General features: G+C 52.8%; 1 protein-coding gene across 2 annotated transcripts in view; it reads right to left on the bottom strand.

Annotated features, from left to right (window-relative positions):
• Positions 1-17,961, bottom strand: part of LOC139242058 (Fanconi anemia core complex-associated protein 24-like) — a 73,759-nt gene extending 55,798 nt beyond the window's left edge. For both annotated transcript variants that reach the window (XM_070870205.1, XM_070870202.1), the window contains exons 1-7: positions 17,502-17,961; positions 11,203-11,302; positions 7,368-7,441; positions 6,238-6,308; positions 5,141-5,315; positions 2,736-2,776; positions 2,015-2,090 (exon numbers count right to left, since the gene is read on the bottom strand). In XM_070870205.1, coding sequence (XP_070726306.1) covers positions 2,015-2,090; positions 2,736-2,776; positions 5,141-5,315; positions 6,238-6,308; positions 7,368-7,441; positions 11,203-11,302; positions 17,502-17,818 — 854 coding nt within the window. In that variant the 5' untranslated portion in view covers positions 17,819-17,961. The remainder of the gene's footprint in view (positions 1-2,014; positions 2,091-2,735; positions 2,777-5,140; positions 5,316-6,237; positions 6,309-7,367; positions 7,442-11,202; positions 11,303-17,501) is intronic.
• Between the last annotated feature and the right edge of the window lie 1,023 nt (positions 17,962-18,984).

The following is an 18,984-nucleotide window of genomic DNA, read 5'->3' as shown; positions in this document are numbered from 1 at the left end:
GGGCCAATTCACCAGAATGATACCGGGGCTAAAAGGGTTACATTACGAGGATAGGTTGCATAGACTAGGCTTGTGTTCCCTTGGGTACAGAAGATTGAGGGTGATCCAATTGAGGTGTTTAAAATATTAAAAGGATTTGATCGGGTAGATAGAGTGAAACTATTTCCTCTGGTAGGGGGAGTCCAGAACAAGGGGGCATAACCTTAAAATTAGAGCCAGGCCGTTCAGGGTGATGTCAGGAAGCACTTCCTCACACAAAGGGCAGTGGCTCCTGGGGTTCAATTGGAGTTTTCAAGACTGAGATCGATAGACTTTTGTTGGGTAAGGGTATCAAGGACTACGGAGCAAAGGCTGGGACAATGGAGTTGGTGCAGATCAGCCAAGATCTGATTGAATGGCGGAGCAGGCTCGAGGAGCTGAATGGCCTCCTCCTGTTCCCAGAGCACATTACCCTGAACAACACACACCAGCAGGAAAGGATGTTGGTACATCAAGCACAATTATCATAGCCAGAGCCCGAGTGCTAGTTCCACTCCCCTGTGAACAGGGGATAAATATTGCAGCAAAGGAAGGGACAGTGTTAGGGGGGGGAAGAGAGCGGGGCCGTGGGATCAGTCTTGGTTTGTTCTAGGAAAGGGCCAGCAGAGACATGATGGGCTGAATGTCCTCCTTCTGTGTAGCAAACTTTAATGGTTCAAAATCCCAGTGGGAGGGGCCCCTCCCTCCTGGCCACGCCCCCAGCAAGACTGCGGTGGGCGGTAACTTTGCACCTTAATACCTCAGTTGGAGAGTGGGGAAAGAGGGGAGAAAGAACGAGACTGCCTGTAAATAGGCACTGCAGGACATATCCATCGCTCCACCATTGGTGGCCGTGCCTCCAGCTGCCTGGGCCCCAAGCTCTGGAATTCCCTTCCTAAACCTCGCCGCCTCTCGCCCTCCTCCCTTAAGATGCTCCTTAAAACCTACCTCCGTGACCAACCTGTCCTAATCTCTCTCTATGTGGCTTGGTGAGTAACTTTGTTTGATAATCGCTCCTGCAAAGCGCATTGGGAGGATTTGCTGCATTAAAGGCGCTTTATAAATGCAGAGTTTTTGCAGAGATACAACAGCTGAAAGTTTCAGATCACGCCCTTCACCAGAAGGCAGTCTTGTCCGACACACGCTGACTGACCCCGTGCTTCTCCAACACGTTTCTCAGACTGAAGAGGGAGCTGCGAATAGAAACAGGGAGTTGGACGATTGACCATCTCATTCTGTGGGTCAAAGGCCTGGTCTGGATTCAGCACTTGTCCAGTATACAACCATCACTGCAGCCAATCGAGGGCTGGCATCGAGAATGAGCAAAAGACTGCCCTTCGAACAGCGCCTTTCACGTCCTCAGTACGTCCCAAAGTGCCTCACAGGCCAGGAATTAGGGCAAGGTCCCACATCAGTGAGATAAATGACAAGTTAATCTGTTTTGAGATGCTGGTTGAGGGAAAAATATTCTTCCAATAGTGGCCACGGAATCTTTTACGTTCGTCTAAGTGAGTAGACAAGGCCTCGCTTTAATGTTCCCTCAGCACTGCCCCTCCGACAGTGCGGCGCTCCCTCAGCACTGCCCCTCCGACAGTGCGGCGCTCCCTCAGTACTGCCCCTCCAACAGTGCGGCGCTCCCTCAGCACTGCCCCTCCGACAGTGCGGCGCTCCCTCAGCACTGCCCCTCCGACAGTGCGGCGCTCCCTCAGCACTGCCCCTCCGACAGTGCGGCGCTCCCTCAGCACTGCCCCTCCGACAGTGCGGCGCTCCCTCAGCGCTGCCCCTCCGACAGTGCGGCGCTCCCTCAGCGCTGCCCCTCCGACAGTGCGGCGCTCCCTCAGTACTGCACTGGAGTGTCCCCCTGAAGTGGGCCTTGTACTCACTACCTTCTGACTCACAGGCGAGGATGCTACCACTGAGCCCAGGATGACTTCAGTCCCACAGTGCACTCACCTGATAATTCAGGGATTTACTGAAACACAAGAAGAGAAATTACCAGATGGGTTGTAGCTTCAGGTGTGTGTACAGGTAAATCTTCATTCCTTTCATCTCCTCCAGACATTCCTTCCTCACTGAGGGCAGTAAAATAACACGTCACCTCGCGGCATTATCCTTCAAACACGCTGAGAGTTAAAACCAATCCTTACCCCGAGACAGCAATAGAACAACACAGCACAGGAGGTCATTCAGCCCATTGTGCCCGTGCCGGCTCTGTGAAAGAGCGATCCAATTAGTCCCATTCTCCCTGCACTTTCCCCACAGCCCGGCAAAAATTCTCTCCTTTGAGTATTTATCCAATTCCCTGTTTGAAAGTTACTATTGAATCTGCTCCCACCGCCCTTTCAGGCAGCGCGTTCCCGATCACAACAACTCGCTGCGCAAGATACATTCTCATCTACCCCTCTGGTTCTTTTGCCAAATGCCCTAAATCTGTGCCCTCATGCCCCTGGAAACAGTTTCTCCTTATTTACTCTTTCAAAACCTCTCAATTAAATCTCCCAGCCTCGCTAAGCTCTTGTATAGCGGGTCCCCACCCAGCTATCATCACTGTGCCCTCCCCAAGGGGCCATGTCATCGCAGCGCTGTTCCCCACATTCTGTTTCCACGGTTTCCCAACCCTTCACCGACTGGCCGTGAGCGGGTGCAGCCACTGAACCCGAAGTGAAGCCGATGAGCATGGATCCCAGCCGGACACAATCCACCGCGAAAGTACTTACCGTTACTGTCGGGCCTCCCGCGACCCTGGCTCTGCATGTCTCTGGAACACAAGGGGTCGGGAAGTTAGTGCCGTTGCCTATGGATCGCACGTCTCACCGCTTACCGCGCAGGAACATTGAATACACGGAAAGTAAAGACTCAGCTGTCAGCGACCTCGCCCCACTCCTACACCCCCACCCCACTCCGCTCCCAGACCGCCTCACTCACAGACCCAGACCCCACTCCCACACCCCCACCCCAATCCGCTCCCAGACCGCCTCACTCATAGACCCAGACCCCACCCCCCCGCCCCAGACCCCGCCCACCCCACTCCCAGACACAGACTCCCCCCCCCCCCCGCCCTACTCCAAGACCCTGCCCACCCCACTCCCAGAGCCCTCCCTGCCCCACTCCCAGACCCAGACCCCCACCCTCCCCGCCCCAAGACCCTGCCCACCCCACTCCCAGACCCAGACTCCGCCCCCCCCCCCCCCAGCCCCACTCCAAGACTGAGAACCCCCCCGCCCCAAGACCCCCCCGCCCCAAGACCCCCCCCCACCCCACTCCCAGACCCAGACCCCCCCTCCCCCCACTCCCAGACCCCCCCCAGCCCCAGACCCAGACCCCCCCCCGCCCCGCCTCACTCCCAGACCCACCCCCGCCCCACTCCCAGACCCACCCCCGCCCCACTCCCAGACCCACCCCCGCCCCACTCCCAGACCCACCCCCGCCCCACTCCCAGACCCACCCCCGCCCCACTCCCAGACCAAGATCCCCCCCCGGCCCCACCTCACTCCCAGACCCAGACTCTCCCCCCCCCCCACCCCCACCCCACTCCCAGACTCACCCACCCCCACCCAGACGCACCCCCGCCCCACCCCACTCCCCCAAGACCCCGCCCACCCCACTCCCCACTCCCAGACCCAAATCCCACCGCCCCACTCCTCACTAACATATTCGGCCCAGCCCAAGGGCACAGCAAGACTCCAACAGAGATCCAGCGGTCTCCACAAGATGGAAAATGGACTGATGCGGGAAAGGATTCTCAGTCCCGCCCACAATGAACAGGTTTGAAGTGGTGTTGCTGTTACATAAACACATTAGCCCCTTCTGGCACCCAGTAAGATCCCATAAACCGCAGAGATTGGCCGGGTCGGTTTCCCTGACACAATGCAGCACTCGCTCCGCGCTGCAGTTGTGGACACTGAACCTCCTCGCTCAGAGGTGAGTGCGCCAATAACTGAGCACAACTGATGCTGTGGCGGCAACAGAGGAACCAGGGTCCATCGACACCCCCGGCTGACCCAGCACAAGCCGTCCAATGTCCCATCGGCTAACTCCCTATGCCCATTCACATCATAGGCAGTCCCTCAGAATCGAGGAAGACTTGCTTCCATTCGAAAAATGAGTCCTTAGGTAACTGAACAGTCCAATACGAGAACCACAGTCCCTGTCACAGGTGGGACAGACAGTGGTTGAGGGAAAGGGAGGGTGGGACTGGTTTGCCGCACGCTCCTTCCGCTGCCCGCGCTTGGTTCGTCGAGCTACCATACGCGGACAACGTCTGTGCCTACGCACATACAGAGGCTGAACTCCAGGACATAGTCAACATATTTACTGAGACGTATGAAAGCATGGGCCTTACGCTAAACATCTGTAAGACAAAGGTCATCCACCAGCCTGTTCGCGCTGCACAGCACTGCCCCTCCATCATCAAGATCCACGGCGCGGCCCTGGACAACGTGGACCATTTCCCAGACCTCGGGAGCCTCATCATCATAGGCCGTCCCTCGAAGTGAGGATAACTTGCTTCCACATCAAAAAGGGATGAGTTCACAGGTGTTTCAATGAAGGGCCTAATATTCCAGATCCTGAACTACACCCTGAAGGGTGGAAGATGCCTGTGGGTGGATTTTTTTAATGTGTGATGACTGTTGCACACCAGCCACCACACGGGCTTGACAGAGCTAGGTCTTGGTCCAGTGGCAAGGGTTAATCAGGACTAACTGGAGACCAGCTTTGCTGCACGGAACGAGCATGCACACATATAGCAGTGTGGGCTGGGCCCATGCTGTCCCGGGGCCTTCACTGCTTCTGGGCCCCAGATTCACGCCTCTCCTGGGCCCCGGTCACTTCCCTCTACGGACTCTTGCCGTTCCTTTGTCCCTCCTGCTGTGCCTGCCCGCACTGCAATCAGCGACCTGACCTAGCACACACTGCTCCCTCTAATGGTTCCGGCCTGCTGATGGCCTCTTATCAACAAGTGCAGGCATTGACGACGAGGTTCAACACCCAATAAATAAATGAGCAGCAAATGAAACAAACACGTTGCAATACATACATACTGCACGTTCACTGGTCAAAGGGGTCTGGCCACGTCTGGGAAATTGCCCCTCGATGGCTCCGGGGACCCAGAAATACTCACTCGTTCTTCACCTTCATCTTCATCTCCAACCCCCCGAAGAATCCCTTCACGTTCTCGCTGTTTTTCAGCAGTTGCGCCGCAAGCTCCCTTTTCTCGGCCAGCCAGCTGTTGCTGCTCTTCACGCAGGAGTCAGCCGCCTTCTCCTTCAGATCACACACTTTAGGATAGGCTTTGCCTGGAGAGGGGGAAGAGAGGTGACTATCTGCACACCGCTACTGGCTCGGAGCTTCCGTGAGAATCACAGACATTTACATCGCGGGCCAGACCCCGTCGGTTCAGCTCCCAGGGCACAGGCCCAACTTGCCCCAGTCTGCCGTTCCACTGTCACTCTCAGTCAGTGAGGTCACAGCAAGGTTAGGGGGTGAAACAGCAAGTACTGCACTGGTGCAGCCAGGCTTGGGGGTCAGTGCTGGGACTGTACACAGGCAGCAGTCCGTGCCCTGGGAGTGTTTGATGGGACAGTGTAGAGGGAGCTTTACTCTGTATCTAACCCCGTGCTGTACCTGCCCTGGGAGTGTTTGATGGGACAGTGTAGAGGGAGCTTTACTCTGTATCTACCCCGTGCTGTACCTGCCCTGGGAGTGTTTGATGGGACAGTGTAGAGGGAGCTTTACTCTGTATCTAACCCCCTGTACCTGCCCTGGGAGTGTTTGATGGGACAGTGTAGAGGGAGCTTTACTCTGTATCTACCCCGTGCTGTACCTGCCCTGGGAGTGTTTGATGGGACAGTGTAGAGGGAGCTTTACTCTGTATCTACCCTGTGCTGTGCCTGCCCTGGGAGTGTTTGATGGGACAGTGTAGAGGGGAACACCACTGGATACTTCCAGTCTGGATGAACAATTGTGCACAAAGCATTCCTCCCATGCTCAGTGTAAAAGGTTTACTTTATTTCTGGCAGCAGGAAATTTTCACACACTGCCAGTGCACATCCTCAACCATCCCTCCCAAACTGCCCTGTCGTCATCCCCCGCCTGCCCCCCCCCCCTACACACCCCGGCCCTGCCGGAACAGACAGAAAGCAGTCTCTACGATTAGGCCTTGGGTCAGTGTTAGTGCAATCCGGCAGCAATTCTGTTTTTGTTGCTGTTTTCACTCACCCACATGATAGAAGGTGAAGCACATGGTCATTAGATTCTTGGCAGGGCCAAAGTCATCCATCTGGTAGCACCTGTAATGCAAACACCAATCAGCACCTGTATGGTATCCATGACAACACCAATCAGCACCTGTATGGTATCCATGACAACACCAATCAGCACCTGTACTGTATCCATGACAACACCAATCAGCACCTGTACCGTACCCATGACAACACCAATCAGCACCTGCACCATCTCCATGTTCAGCACACCAGTCCCGGCCCTGCTGAAGGGGCTGGTGCTGCAATGGTGGCCGGACAGCAGAGTATGATTAACAAATGATCTCCCGGCCCCTCCCTCGGGAGCGCAGCCCCTGTGGAACCACCTCAGCCCGGTACCCCAGCTGGGAGTCAGCTGGACAGGAGGGCAAGCCATGTGAACTACTTCACTAAAGATTTCACGGGCAATACATCACGGGCAAGGTACATATAAACTGTGGAGCAGAGGGCCCAGTTTCGCACAGAGACTGCACTGCCCTTTTATTTACATCTTTCCAATTGTTTTTCTGGACTTTCTAAAAAAAAAAATCCAATTTCTCTGCTCCGCCCCTGCAGGCGGATAGGCACTCAGGTTTGGATTCTAGAGGCACCGGGAGCAATTCAACCAAGAGGCTAGTTTTCGTACGTGAGCCCAGACAGCGAGCGGCAGGAGGGTATTTCAACTGTGGGGGCATCACAAAACCGAATTCTGACCTCACCCGACAGAAACGCACAAGCACGTTCCAGGGAGAGTCACTGGACAGGAATCAGGCCCAAGATCCTATTCCCAATACAGGGGCACTGAGGCCCATTGTAGGGCCCCTGCTACTAACCAGCGGCCAAACCCCAGGCCTTCCTGATCTTTGCAGCTCAGTATCACAGGGGACCGTGTATTTATCCACTGAGTAGGGAGACCCGTTCAAAAGGTACCACAGGTTGTCTTGCGTTTTGTGCAGCTGCAGAATACAGGCTGCCTGCAGGAGGCACTCTTGAGCCAGGTAGATAGCACTATACTTTTGTTAAAATAATACGATGACACTTTTCATGATGTCAGTAGTACAGAGACAGAATAACTGCGCTCTGCTCAAGAACAGTAAAAGCAATACTCACTCAAACAGGACAACAGCAAAAGACTGCACCAGTCTGTAGAACGTGTGCTCAGAGATACATTTGGAATGGCAGCGCTGCAGAGAGAGTGAAAGAATATCTTACTCTCACAGCTCAAGTACAAGATTTCATCACAGCTCTGATAATCTCGCATTTTACAACCATTACACTATTATAGTATTAGCTTAGTGGGTAGCACTCCCATCTCAGTGTCAGGTTGTGGGTTAGAGCCCCACTCCAGAGACTTGAGCACATAATCTAGGCTGACACTCCAGTGCCGTGCTCAGGGAGCGCCACACTGTCAGAGATTCAGTACTGAGGGAGCGCCGCCCTGTCGGAGGGGCAGTACTGAGGGAGCGCCGCACTGTCGGAGGGGCGGTACTGAGGGAGCGCCGCACTGTCGGAGGGGCGGTACTGAGGGAGCGCCGCCCTGTCGGAGGGGCAGTACTGAGGGAGCGCCGCACTGTCAGAGGGGCAGTACTGAGGGAGCGCCGCCCTGCCGGAGGGGCGGTACTGAGGGAGCGCCGCCCTGTCGGAGGGGCGGTACCGAGGGAGCGCCGCCCTGTCGGAGGGGCGGTACTGAGGGAGCGCCGCACTGTCGGAGGGGCGGTACTGAGGGAGCGCCGCACTGTCGGAGGGACGGTACTGAGGGAGCGCCGCACTGTCGGAGGGGCGGTACTGAGGGAGCGCCGCACTGTCGGAGGGGCGGTACTGAGGGAGCGCCGCACTGTCGGAGGGGCGGTACTGAGGGAGCGCCGCACTGTCGGAGGGGCGGTACTGAGGGAGCGCCGCACTGTCGGAGGGGCGGTACTGAGGGAGCGCCGCACTGTCGGAGGGGTGGTACTGAGGGAGCGCCGCACTGTCGGAGGGGCAGTACTGAGGCAGGGGCGGTACTGAGGGAGCGCCGCACTGATGGAGCGCCGCATTGTCGGAGGGGCAGTACTGAGGGAGTGCCGCACTGTCGGAGGGGCGGTACTGAGGGAGCGCCGCACTGTCGGAGGGGCGGTACTGAGGGAGCGCCGCACTGTCGGAGGGGCGGTCTTTCGGATGCGACATTAAACCGAGGCCCTGGCTGCCCTCTCAGGTAAATGTAAAATTTCCCTTGCCACTATTCAAAAAAGAGCAGGGCGAGTTCGCCCCGGTGTCCTGGCCAATATTTATTCCTCAACCGACATCTCAAAAAAACATTATCTGGTCGTGATCACATTGCTGTTTGTGGGAGCTTGCTGTGCACAAATTAGCTGCTGTGTTTCCTACATTACAGCAGTGACTACACTTCAAAAAGTACTTCATTGGCTGTAAAGCGCTTTGGGACATCTTGAAGTTGTGAAAGATGCTATATAAATGCAAGTCTTTCTTTCTATAGTGTGAGCAAAACCTAACAAGTAAAAATATTCTGACGAAGGGTCATGGACCAAAATCGTTAACTCTCTTCCCAGATGCTGCCTGACCTGGTGAGTGTTTCCAGAACTTTCTTGTTTTTATTTAAGTGAAAATATCGCTTACTCCCCAACTCTGTAACCTGTGCGCGCAGTAGTGGCCCAGCTTGCAGGTTGTAAGCCAGTTATCAGCCTCGGTACTCAGGAACAACACAGTCCCTGTGCACACTCCATATGGAAATGTTCAGGGCCTCCCGTTCCCCACTGCCATTGCTGCAATACCGGAATCGGCTACGAGAGGTCCTCAGTGAGCCACGGAAACAATGCTGCAACACGCAAACTGGCCATTAGGCCCAACCCATCCGTGCTGGCCTTCACCCTCCCTATGGGCAAACGGCCCTTGGCATATTTACTCACGCTGTGCCCATATCCTTTTACCCAGCTCCCTATCCAATCTAATCCTCCAATTTGATCCAGTTTGTACCTTATATTTATGATTGAGGTGGACAGATTTTTGAACTACAGGGGAGTCGCGGGTTATGGGGAGCGGGCAGGAAGTGGAGTTGAGGCCAAGATCAGATCAGCCATGATCTTATTACATAGCGGAGCAGACTCGATGGGCCAAATAGCCTACTCCTGCTCCTATTTCTTATGTTCTAGTAATCCAAGGTATTTTATTAAGAAACTTATTTGTTTTCACTTTAAAAAAAAAATGGAATTAATTTATTCTGTACCTTTGCAATCTCTTATATTAAGCCCCCCCCCCCCCCCACCCGTTCTCCAGTCCCTTGGGCCAAGATCGCCTTCCCTCACCTCACTCCCCCCGTCGTAATAAAATCTGCCCACATCCAATCTGGTCCAGCTTTTAATGCTGCCTTTTCTGCTTTCGAACTGGACCTTAAACCTCACCATATTGTGGTCACGACTCACAAGGTGCTCACCCACAGTTAGCTCAGTTTCCTGATCTATTTCATTGCTCAGCACCAGATCCCCAGCAGCTCCGCCCATCGGCACACTTACACCCCGCTCGAGGAGGGAGTCTGTACACGGTACAGGGATCCCAGTCCCCTCCACGCCATTCACGCCCTCTCTATCCCAATGGATATTAAAATCTCAGAAATAGTAATTCCTCCTCCTCCTCTCTCTAATCTGACACCAGATTTCCTCTCCCACTTCCTCCCCAATATCTGGAACTCTGTAATACTCCCCGGCTAATGGACTCTTTCAGCTCCAATCATACTGACTCTGCCTGTGCCCTTCCCCTGGCTACATCACCCTTGCACAGCAAGGCTTCACAATATTCCTCTCAAATTCCTTTCCTGCACACAAAGAAAGAAAACCTTAACAGATTCTTTAAAAAACATTATTTTGCAAAACTGAATTAAACCAGGTTCTGATGACTGGCTTATAAAATTATACAACAAACAAGGAGGCCATGGGGCAACATCGTGCCCGTGCCGGCTCTTTCCCCACAGCCCTGCAAATGATAGCAACACTTTTTACTGGTGACAAGACAGAGGAAACATGACACAGGTTCCAAGAACAATGAACGCGCAAATAGGTTAGAGGTCAGCCTGCCCATTTGCACAGTGAACAGAGGACACATTAATCACGGTTAGAGCAAATGAAATAAGAAAGAGATAGGAACAGGAGTTGGCCATTCGGCCCCGCGAGCCTGCTCTGCCATTCAAAACAATCATGGCTGATCTGATCATGGGCTCGGCTCCAATTCCCCGCCCGCTCCCCATAACCCCTTATTCTCTTATCGCTCAAATATCTGTCTATCTCTGCCTTAAATACAGGCAACTCTTGATTATCCGGGTCCCTCGGAGATTGGGCTATGCCGGGTAAACGATTTCTCCGTTAGAGCGACTGACATTATAAAGTTAAAAACCAATGCCTTCCCGGGCCGAAATTTTAAATCCCATTGCAATGGTTTCCTGTTGGATCCATGTGCGGATAATCGAGAGTTGCCTGTATATTCAATAACACAACCTCCACAACTTTCTATGACAGAGAATTCCACAGATTTACAACCCTCAGAGAAGAAATTTATACTCATCTCAGTTTTAAATAGGTGGCCCCTTATTCTGAGACCTTAAGAGTGAAAATATCCTCTCTGCTTCCACCTTATCGAGCCCCCTCATTATCTTATGTTTCGAAAAGATCACCTCTCATTCTTCTGAACTCCAATGAGCAAGATCAGAATACCCCACGGGATAGTGGGCACGTGGAAAGACGTCCAGACAGTGGTAAATCCTGGTGACAGCCCATGTCTGAGCCAGTTTCTGCTCCCTCCCCATGTTAAGTGACCACTTGCTGTTCACTTCCGAATATACCACTTGCCCCAGCGATATCCCAGCGCGGCAATATGCGATCGACTGCCCAAAACCCGTGCAGGATAACCCCAGCTTGTAATTTTACACACAGCCAGGAGCTGCTCCCACCCTGGTCCACACCTGGGCGCTGACGTATTTCGCAAACCAATCTCTGCCTTGGCTGTTCTCCTCAGAGCAGAGCTCCCCGAATCGAGCCTTTTCCTCCGGGCCAATTTCTTCCCTGCAACGTGAGAATCAGGAGCAGAGTTAGGAGACATTTCACATCAAGATCGAGACAATTCCCTCCTCCCCTCCCCCCTGCTTTTGGTTTCCTCAATACTGCCCCTCTGACAGTGCGGCGCTCCCTCAGTACTGCCCCTCCGACAGTGCGGCACTCCCTCAGTACTGCCCCTCCGACAGTGCGGCGCTCCCTCAGTACTGCCCCTCCGACAGTGTGGCGCTCCCTCAGGGCTGCACTGGAGTCAGCCATTAACCCAATGACTGTAATGGGAAGAGCAGGCCAGGACAGGGGGAGGGAGTTTAATGGGTTACCACATGTTCCCGTCCGGTCTGGAGCAGAAACATAGAAACATAGAAAATAGGTGCAGGAGTAGGCCATTCGGCCCTTCTAGCCTGCACCGCCATTCAATGAGTTCATGGCTGAACATGCAACTTCAGTACCCCATTCCTGCTTTCTCGCCATACCCCTTGATCCCCCGAGTAGTAAAGACTTCATCTAACTCCTTTTTGAATATATTTAGTGAATTGGCCTCAACAACTTTCTGTGGTAGAAAATTCCACAGGTTCACCACTCTCTGGGTGAAGAAGTTTCTCCTCATCTCGGTCCTAAATGGCTTACCCCTTATCCTTAGACTGTGACCCCTGGTTCTGGACTTCCCCAACATTGGGAACATTCTTCCTGCATCTAACCTGTCTAAACCCATCAGAATTTTAAACGTTTCTATGAGGTCCCCTCTCATTCTTCTGAACTTCAGTGAATACAAGCCCAGTTGATTCAGTCTTTCTTGATAGGTCAGTCCCGCCATCAGTCTGGTGAACCTTCGCTGCACTCCCTCAATAGCAAGAATGTCCTTCCTCAGGTTAGGAGACCAAAACTGTACACAATACTCCAGGTGTGGCCTCACCAAGGCCCTGTACAGCTGTAGCAACACTTCCCTGCCCCTGTACTTAGAGTTACTGATGCAATCTTCGCTTTGCTAATACAAACGCAAAATACTGCGGATGCTGGAATCTGAAATAAAAACAGAAAATGCTGGAAATCTCAGCGGATCAGGCAGCATCTGTGGACAGAAGAACAGAGTTAGCGTTTCAGGTCGTGAGAACGTCTGACTAAGGGTCATCGACCAGAGTTATTAACTGTTTTTCTCTCCAGAGATGCTGCCAGACCCGCTGAGATTTCCAACATTTTCTTTAATTAGCATTGATAATGCTGGTTTAGCCATTCTCTGCTGTACTTTTTATTGATAAATGTAATCTTTTGCAGAGAGAAGTACCCATTTAGATCAGCATCACCTCAAACACCCTGCTCACTCCGAGGCCTCTCCTTCCCCGAACCCTCCTCTATTCCTGAGGGATATACCTGGCTTCCTTGTCCTTCAGCTTCCACTGCCAACTAATTCCCTTTCCCTCAGTATCGGAGTTGCCGCCCAGCAACACATCCCACAGCATCTTCACAGATCAGACCCTCCCTCAAATTATTCACCACATCCATTAACGGATGAAGATTAGCAACAGGAGGATCGCTAAATCCCCAGATGCTTTCTCACACAGAGATCAAAGCTCCCTGCCGGATCATCACTAAGTCCAACAGCGGGAACTAAACGCAGCCTGCTGAAAATCTGAAATAAAAACAGGAACTGATAGAAACAGTCGGCAGGTCAGGCAGCATAGGGAGGCAGACAGACAGACAGACAGACAGACAGACGGACGGACGGACGGAGGGAGGGAGGGAGGGAGGGAGGGAGAGTGAAACATAGAAAATAGGTGCAGGAGTAGGCCATTCGGCCCTTCGAGCCTGCACCGCCATTCAATGAGTTCATGGCTGAACATGAAACTTCAGTACTCCATTCCTCTTTCTCACCATACCCCTTGATCCCCCTAGTAGTAAGGGCTACATCTAACTCCTTTTTGAATATATTTAGTGAATTGGCCTCAACAACTTTCTGTGGTAGAGAATTCCACAGGTTCACCACTCTCTGGGAGAAGAAGTTTCTCCTCATCTCGGTCCTAAATGGCTTACCCCTTATCCTTAGACTGTGACCCCTGGTTCTGGACTTCCCCAACATTGGGAACATTCTTCCTGCATCTAACTTGTCTAAACCCATCAGAATTTTAAACGTTTCTATGAGGTCCCCTCTCATTCTTCTGAACTTCAGTGAATACAAGCCCAGTTGATCCAGTCTTTCTTGATAGGTCAGTCCCGCCATCCCGGGAATCAGTCTGGTGAACCTTCGCTGCACTCCCTCAATAGCAAGAATGTCTTTCCTCAAGTTAGGAGACCAAAACTGTACACAATACTCCAGGTGTGGCCTCACCAAGGGAGGGAGTGAGATGGAGCGAGAGGGAGCGGGAGCGAGAGGGAGCGGGAGCGAGAGGGAGCGGGAGCGAGAGGGAGCAGGAGCGAGACGGAGCGGGAGCGAGACACACACACACACACACACAGAGGCAATGGGGGGGAGGGGGGGCAGAGAGGAGTTAATGTTTCAGATGCAGACCCATCTGTCTGGATGCTGTGGACCTTCCCTTGATGCTTTTTTCTTCTACCAGGCTCCTGGCCCATTTCCCTTTGCCCGTTTTTGATGTGGTTCCCCCAACCTGTAGGTTTGCACCCACTGTGTCTCCTCTATATCGCTGATCGCTTTGCTATCCCTCATTATGCATCATGCTTACATCGGTTCTGCCCCCTTTAACCATCTCCTGTTTCCCCTCAAGTACTTTACTGCATTCCCAGTGCCTCGATGCGGTTTCTCCTTTGTCTTGTTCCTTTTAAAATGCTGTTCATCTGTGATGTCTTCCAGTTCAGATGAAAAGTCCACAAGGCCTTAGAGAGGGAATTGTGGAGAGACTGGAGAAACTAGGGTTGTTCTCAGAGCAGAGAAGGTTGACGGGATATTTGACAGAGGTGTTCCAAATCATGAAGGGTTTGATAGAGTAAATAAGGAGAAACGGTTTCCAGTGGCAGGAGGGTCGGTAATTAGAGGGCACAGCTTTAATTGGCAAAAGAACCAAAGGCAACACGAGAAACATTTTTTTACGGAACGAGTTGTTGTGATCTGGAGCACGCTACCTGAAAGGGCGATGGAAGCAGATTCAATGGGCCCAAGCTTCCACATGATTTGCGCCTGATTTTTAGGAGCAACTGGTGGAGAACGGACTGTCTTAGAAATCGCAATTCTCCACATTTTTTTTCCTGCAGTTCTAGTCAGTTAGAACAGTTTCACTTTGGAACAGAATTTTTTCTTCAAAAGGGGGCGTGTCCGGCCACTGACACCTGATTTCAAAGTTTCCACAGTGAAAACGTACTCCAAACTAACTTAGAATGGAGCAAGTGAAGATTTTTGTAGAACTGAAAAAACCTGTTCTACACATTAAAAAATCAGGCACAGGTTACAAATTAGGCGTCCAGAACGAGGTGGGGGAGGGGGGGAAAGGGAAGTCATTAAATTCTACAATAAATCCTTATTTATACTTCTACAAATATTATACAAATAAATCCAACCTGAATAAACATTTATAAGCAAAGAAAAGATTAAATAAACCATCTTCCTACCTGTGTGAAAGTGCTTCAGCCAGGGAGAAGGCTGCAGGAAGCCTCACAAGTTGAGCAGCCATTTCCCAACGGCGGGGGGGTGGGGCCGTCGGGAAACGGCTGCCTCAACTTCCTGCAGCCTTCTCACTGCTGCAAGAAGCCTCAGTGCTGATCATGGAAGGGCAATGTGCTTTTATTAAAAAATGTTCAAAAATTAAACAGCTACAAAGAACTACAAAAATGGCCGAGTGCCAATGTTTCCTTCACACTGCGCGTGCGCGAACGCTCCAACGCGCACGCGCAGGGTTGCCGGCAGGAAAAAAACTAATTTAAATGGTACCCGCCCCCTCCCACTTACAAAATCGGCGCGAGTGGTAGGCTCCGCCCCCCTGGGTGCCGCGCCAAGCAGACATGGAGCTGCAGGGCGCTCCAGAATCGCGCGGTTTTTTTCCGGCGCCGTTTTCGCCGCGAAAAACGGGCGTGTGGAAACTTGGGGCCATAAAGGGAACTGGATAAATACTTGAAGGGAAATAAAGTACGGGGCTGTGGGGAAAGAGCGGGGCGGGGAGTGGGACTGATTGGATCGCTCTGTCACAGAGCCAGCACAGGCTCGATGGGCCGAAAGGTCTCCTTCTGTGCTGTATCATTCTATGAAGCACAACATCTCTCCACAGATGCTCCCAAAGCAAGCGCTCTACTCGGAACTCCTACACGGCAAACGAGCCAAAGGTGGGCAGAGGAAACGTTTCAAGGACATCCTCAAAGCCTCCCTAATAAAGTGCAACATCCCCACCGACACCTGGGAGTCCCTGGCCATAGACTGCCCTAAGTGGAAGAAGAGCATCGGGGAGGGCGCTGAGCACCTCGAGTCTAATCGCCGAGAGCATGCAGAAACCAAGCTGCAGCGTGCGGCAAACCAGTCTCACCCACCCTTTCCTCCAACCACTGTCTGTCCCACCTGTGACAGAGACTGTAATTCCCATATTGGACTGTACAGTCACCTAAGAACTCACTTTTAGAGTGGAAGCAAGTCTTCCTCGATTTCAAGGGGCTGACTATGATGTTTTACTAAATCTGACACGTTGTCCCCTCTGGTAATCTCCCTAAAACACTGATTAAGGAACCAATTAACTGCGACTACAGAATACGCAATCTTGCCTTCCAGCTGTGCATTAGCTGGCCTCTTTTACCCAGTTAACGGAAGGTTAGTTCAAACCTGCTCGGATAACACGGATAGCCTCTTGTATTCTGTTCACAAAGCTCCCTGTCCAACTAGATTTGTCCCGCACGCCTTTTAAGAGGCGCTAGGGATCAACCCAGGAATGACCCCAGTCTCCAGCTCCCTCAGCTCTCCGCCGACCACCTACACGGTGTCAGCTGGATACTGCTGACAATCCAAGGTTACAGCTGGTAGACACGTCCCACACGGGCTGAAACGGTCAGTGCCTCGAGGAGAGGAGCGGAAGGGAAGGAGGCAACATGAAGAAAGACTGGCTGATGCAACCCTTCTACAAGCCTGTGTGTTTAAAATGTTAAAAGGAGTGCCTTCAGCTGCCTCGGTCCTGCTTTCAAATTTGCTCCCTGAACCTTTCAACCCTCCAACTTCAAAAACTGGCAACTCATATTGTGCAGACTCTCAGTCTCCTCCTAATTTCTCTCTCCCTGCTAGTGTCCCCCTCCTTTACTTGTTTTTGTGAAGGCTCCGGTGGTGTTTGGCACAAAAAAGGATCTGCATGAACACAAGTTGTTGCGGGAAATAGTTAGTGATGAAAGAGATCATATTTCTAAAGCTGGAGATTTAAACAGGACACATCCAATCACGACCTGTTATTTTGCTATAAACAACTTGTATTTATATAGTATAGTAAAACGTCCAAAGGTGTTTCACAGGAGTGTAACATTGAGCCAAAGGGAGAGATATTGGGACAGGTGACTAAACGCTGGGTCAAAGAGGGAGGTTTAAAGGAGCGTCTTAAAGGAGGAGGAGGGTTAGGGAGGGAAATAAATAAAACTCATCCCGAATACAGAGTCAGTTTTGGCTTTGTCTGTTATTCTATAACCAGCAGGAAACACCTTTAGTGCTTCGGCAGTCTGATTTCTCAGTGCTCTGGCTGGGAAGAGGCATTGTTTTTCAAAAGATTTCTAACAATGAGTCAGAAACCACCTTACTGATGGGGGTCACCGTATCTGAATCATTCAGTATCAATGGGCTGTGGCCGTGGCCTCTGGTCAAACACAGCAACGGACAATTGTCCGGAACTGACCCAGCATCTCCTTCTCTGCTCTGCTGCTGAGGGGCAGCATGTAGGGAGCGCCGAGCTGTCGGAGGGGCAGCCCACTGAGGGAGCGCCGAGCTGCCGGAGGGGCAGCACTGAGGGAGCGTCGCGCTGCCGGAGGGGCAGTAGGGAGGGAGCGTCGCGCTGCCGGAGGGGCAGTAGGGAGGGAGCGTCGCGCTGTCGGAGGGGCAGTAGGGAGGGTGCGTCGCGTTGTCGGAGGGGCAGTAGGGAGGGTGCGTCGCGTTGTCGGAGGGGCAGTAGGGAGGGTGCGCCGCGCTGTCGGGGGGCAGTACTGAGAGAGCTGCACTGTCGGAGAGGCAAAGCTGGGACAGAGAGAATTCTGCCGTGCAGCGATTAAACAAACAGACACACTCGACTCGAGTTCCACCTCTTACCTCCCACTGAAGATTTTCTCGACATACTGCCTCATGAATTCTCTGCGTTCCAACACTGCCTCATCCTCCATCGCTGAGTCAACACTCTGACGTGAAGAAAAGGATTCGTTCGATGAGGCTCTTCTAGAGAGGTTCCAGCTGGTGTTTGTTGGCGAATCCCGCAGGTCATTGTCGCTGTCAGCAGAGTCAGTGCCATCGCTCTCAGTCCTGTCGCTGTGCCCATTGCCAATGGCTTGGGTCAGACACAGCGGCTCGTCCTTGATCGAGTCACAATCAAGAGCCTGAAGATTCGCGAGGGGTGCGTCCTGGCTCCCCATTCCGGAAGGGAAGGAACGGCAGTACGGATGCAGACTTGATATAAAGGTGGGAGTGGTTCAGGCAGTCGGTAGCAACCAGCAGTGGGGACCCCTGCCATACACTGGCACTGGCTCCATGTTCAGCCTACGGGAGGGCGGACACCTACACTTAAAATAAACACCATGTCAAAGGGCAATCTGGAGGAAACAGTTTGTACCAGAGATACGCAGTCCCCTACATCTACTGCTGTGAATTCTGTCTTCATCAAGGCAGGTTATGGTTGGGGATTCGAACATTTTCCATTTCAGATGTTCAGAGCAGGTACTGCACGGTGTTATACACAGAGTAAAACTCCCTCTACACTGTCCCATCAAACACTCCCAGGGCATGTACAGCACGGGGTTAGAAACAGAGTAAAGCTCCCTCTACAATGTCCCATCAAACACTCCCAGGGCAGGTACAGCACGGGGTTAGATACAGAGTAAAGCCTCCCCCCTAACACTGTCCCATCAAACACTCAGTCTCTCTCGCTCTCCTCTCTCTCCCCGTCTCCATCTCCCCCACAGACGCTCTTCCAACCCCGCCATCCCCAACACCATCTCTCTCTCTCTCTCTTCTTTCTCCTCCCCCCCATATCTCTCTCTCTTCTCCACCCCCCCTTCCCTCCGTCTCTCTTCTCTCCCCGCCCCCTCTCTTCTCTTCGCCCCCCCTTCTCCCCCCACCCCAGTCTCTCTCTCCATCTACCCCCAAGTCTCTCTCTCTCTCTCACCCCCCACTCTCTCTCTCTCACACACGCCCCCCGCCAATCTCTCTCTTCACACCTCCCAGTCTCTCTCTCTCCCGCCCCCTCCCCAGTCTCTCTCTCTCTCCCCCAGTCTTTCTCTCTCTCTCCCCAGTCTCTCTCTCTCTCTCCCCAGTCTCTCTCTCTCTCTCCCCAGTCTCTCTCTCTCTCTCCCCCAGTCTCTCTCTCTCTCTCCCCAGTCTCTCGCTCTCTCTCCCCAGTCTTTCTCCCTCTCCCCAGTTTCCAACTCCCTCTCTCCCTCTCCCCAGTCTCTCTCTCTCTCGCTCTCTCTCCCCAGTCTCTCGCTCTCTCTCCCCAGTCTTTCTCCCTCTCCCGCTCTCTCTCCCCAGTCTCTCGCTCTCTCTCCCCAGTTTCCCAGTCCCTCTCTCCCTCTCCCCAGTCTCT

This window comes from Pristiophorus japonicus, unplaced genomic scaffold, assembly GCF_044704955.1.
Source record: "Pristiophorus japonicus isolate sPriJap1 unplaced genomic scaffold, sPriJap1.hap1 HAP1_SCAFFOLD_1180, whole genome shotgun sequence".
In the NCBI taxonomy this organism is placed as follows: domain Eukaryota; kingdom Metazoa; phylum Chordata; class Chondrichthyes; family Pristiophoridae; genus Pristiophorus; species Pristiophorus japonicus.
This window is presented reverse-complemented; position numbering and strand designations above follow the sequence as displayed.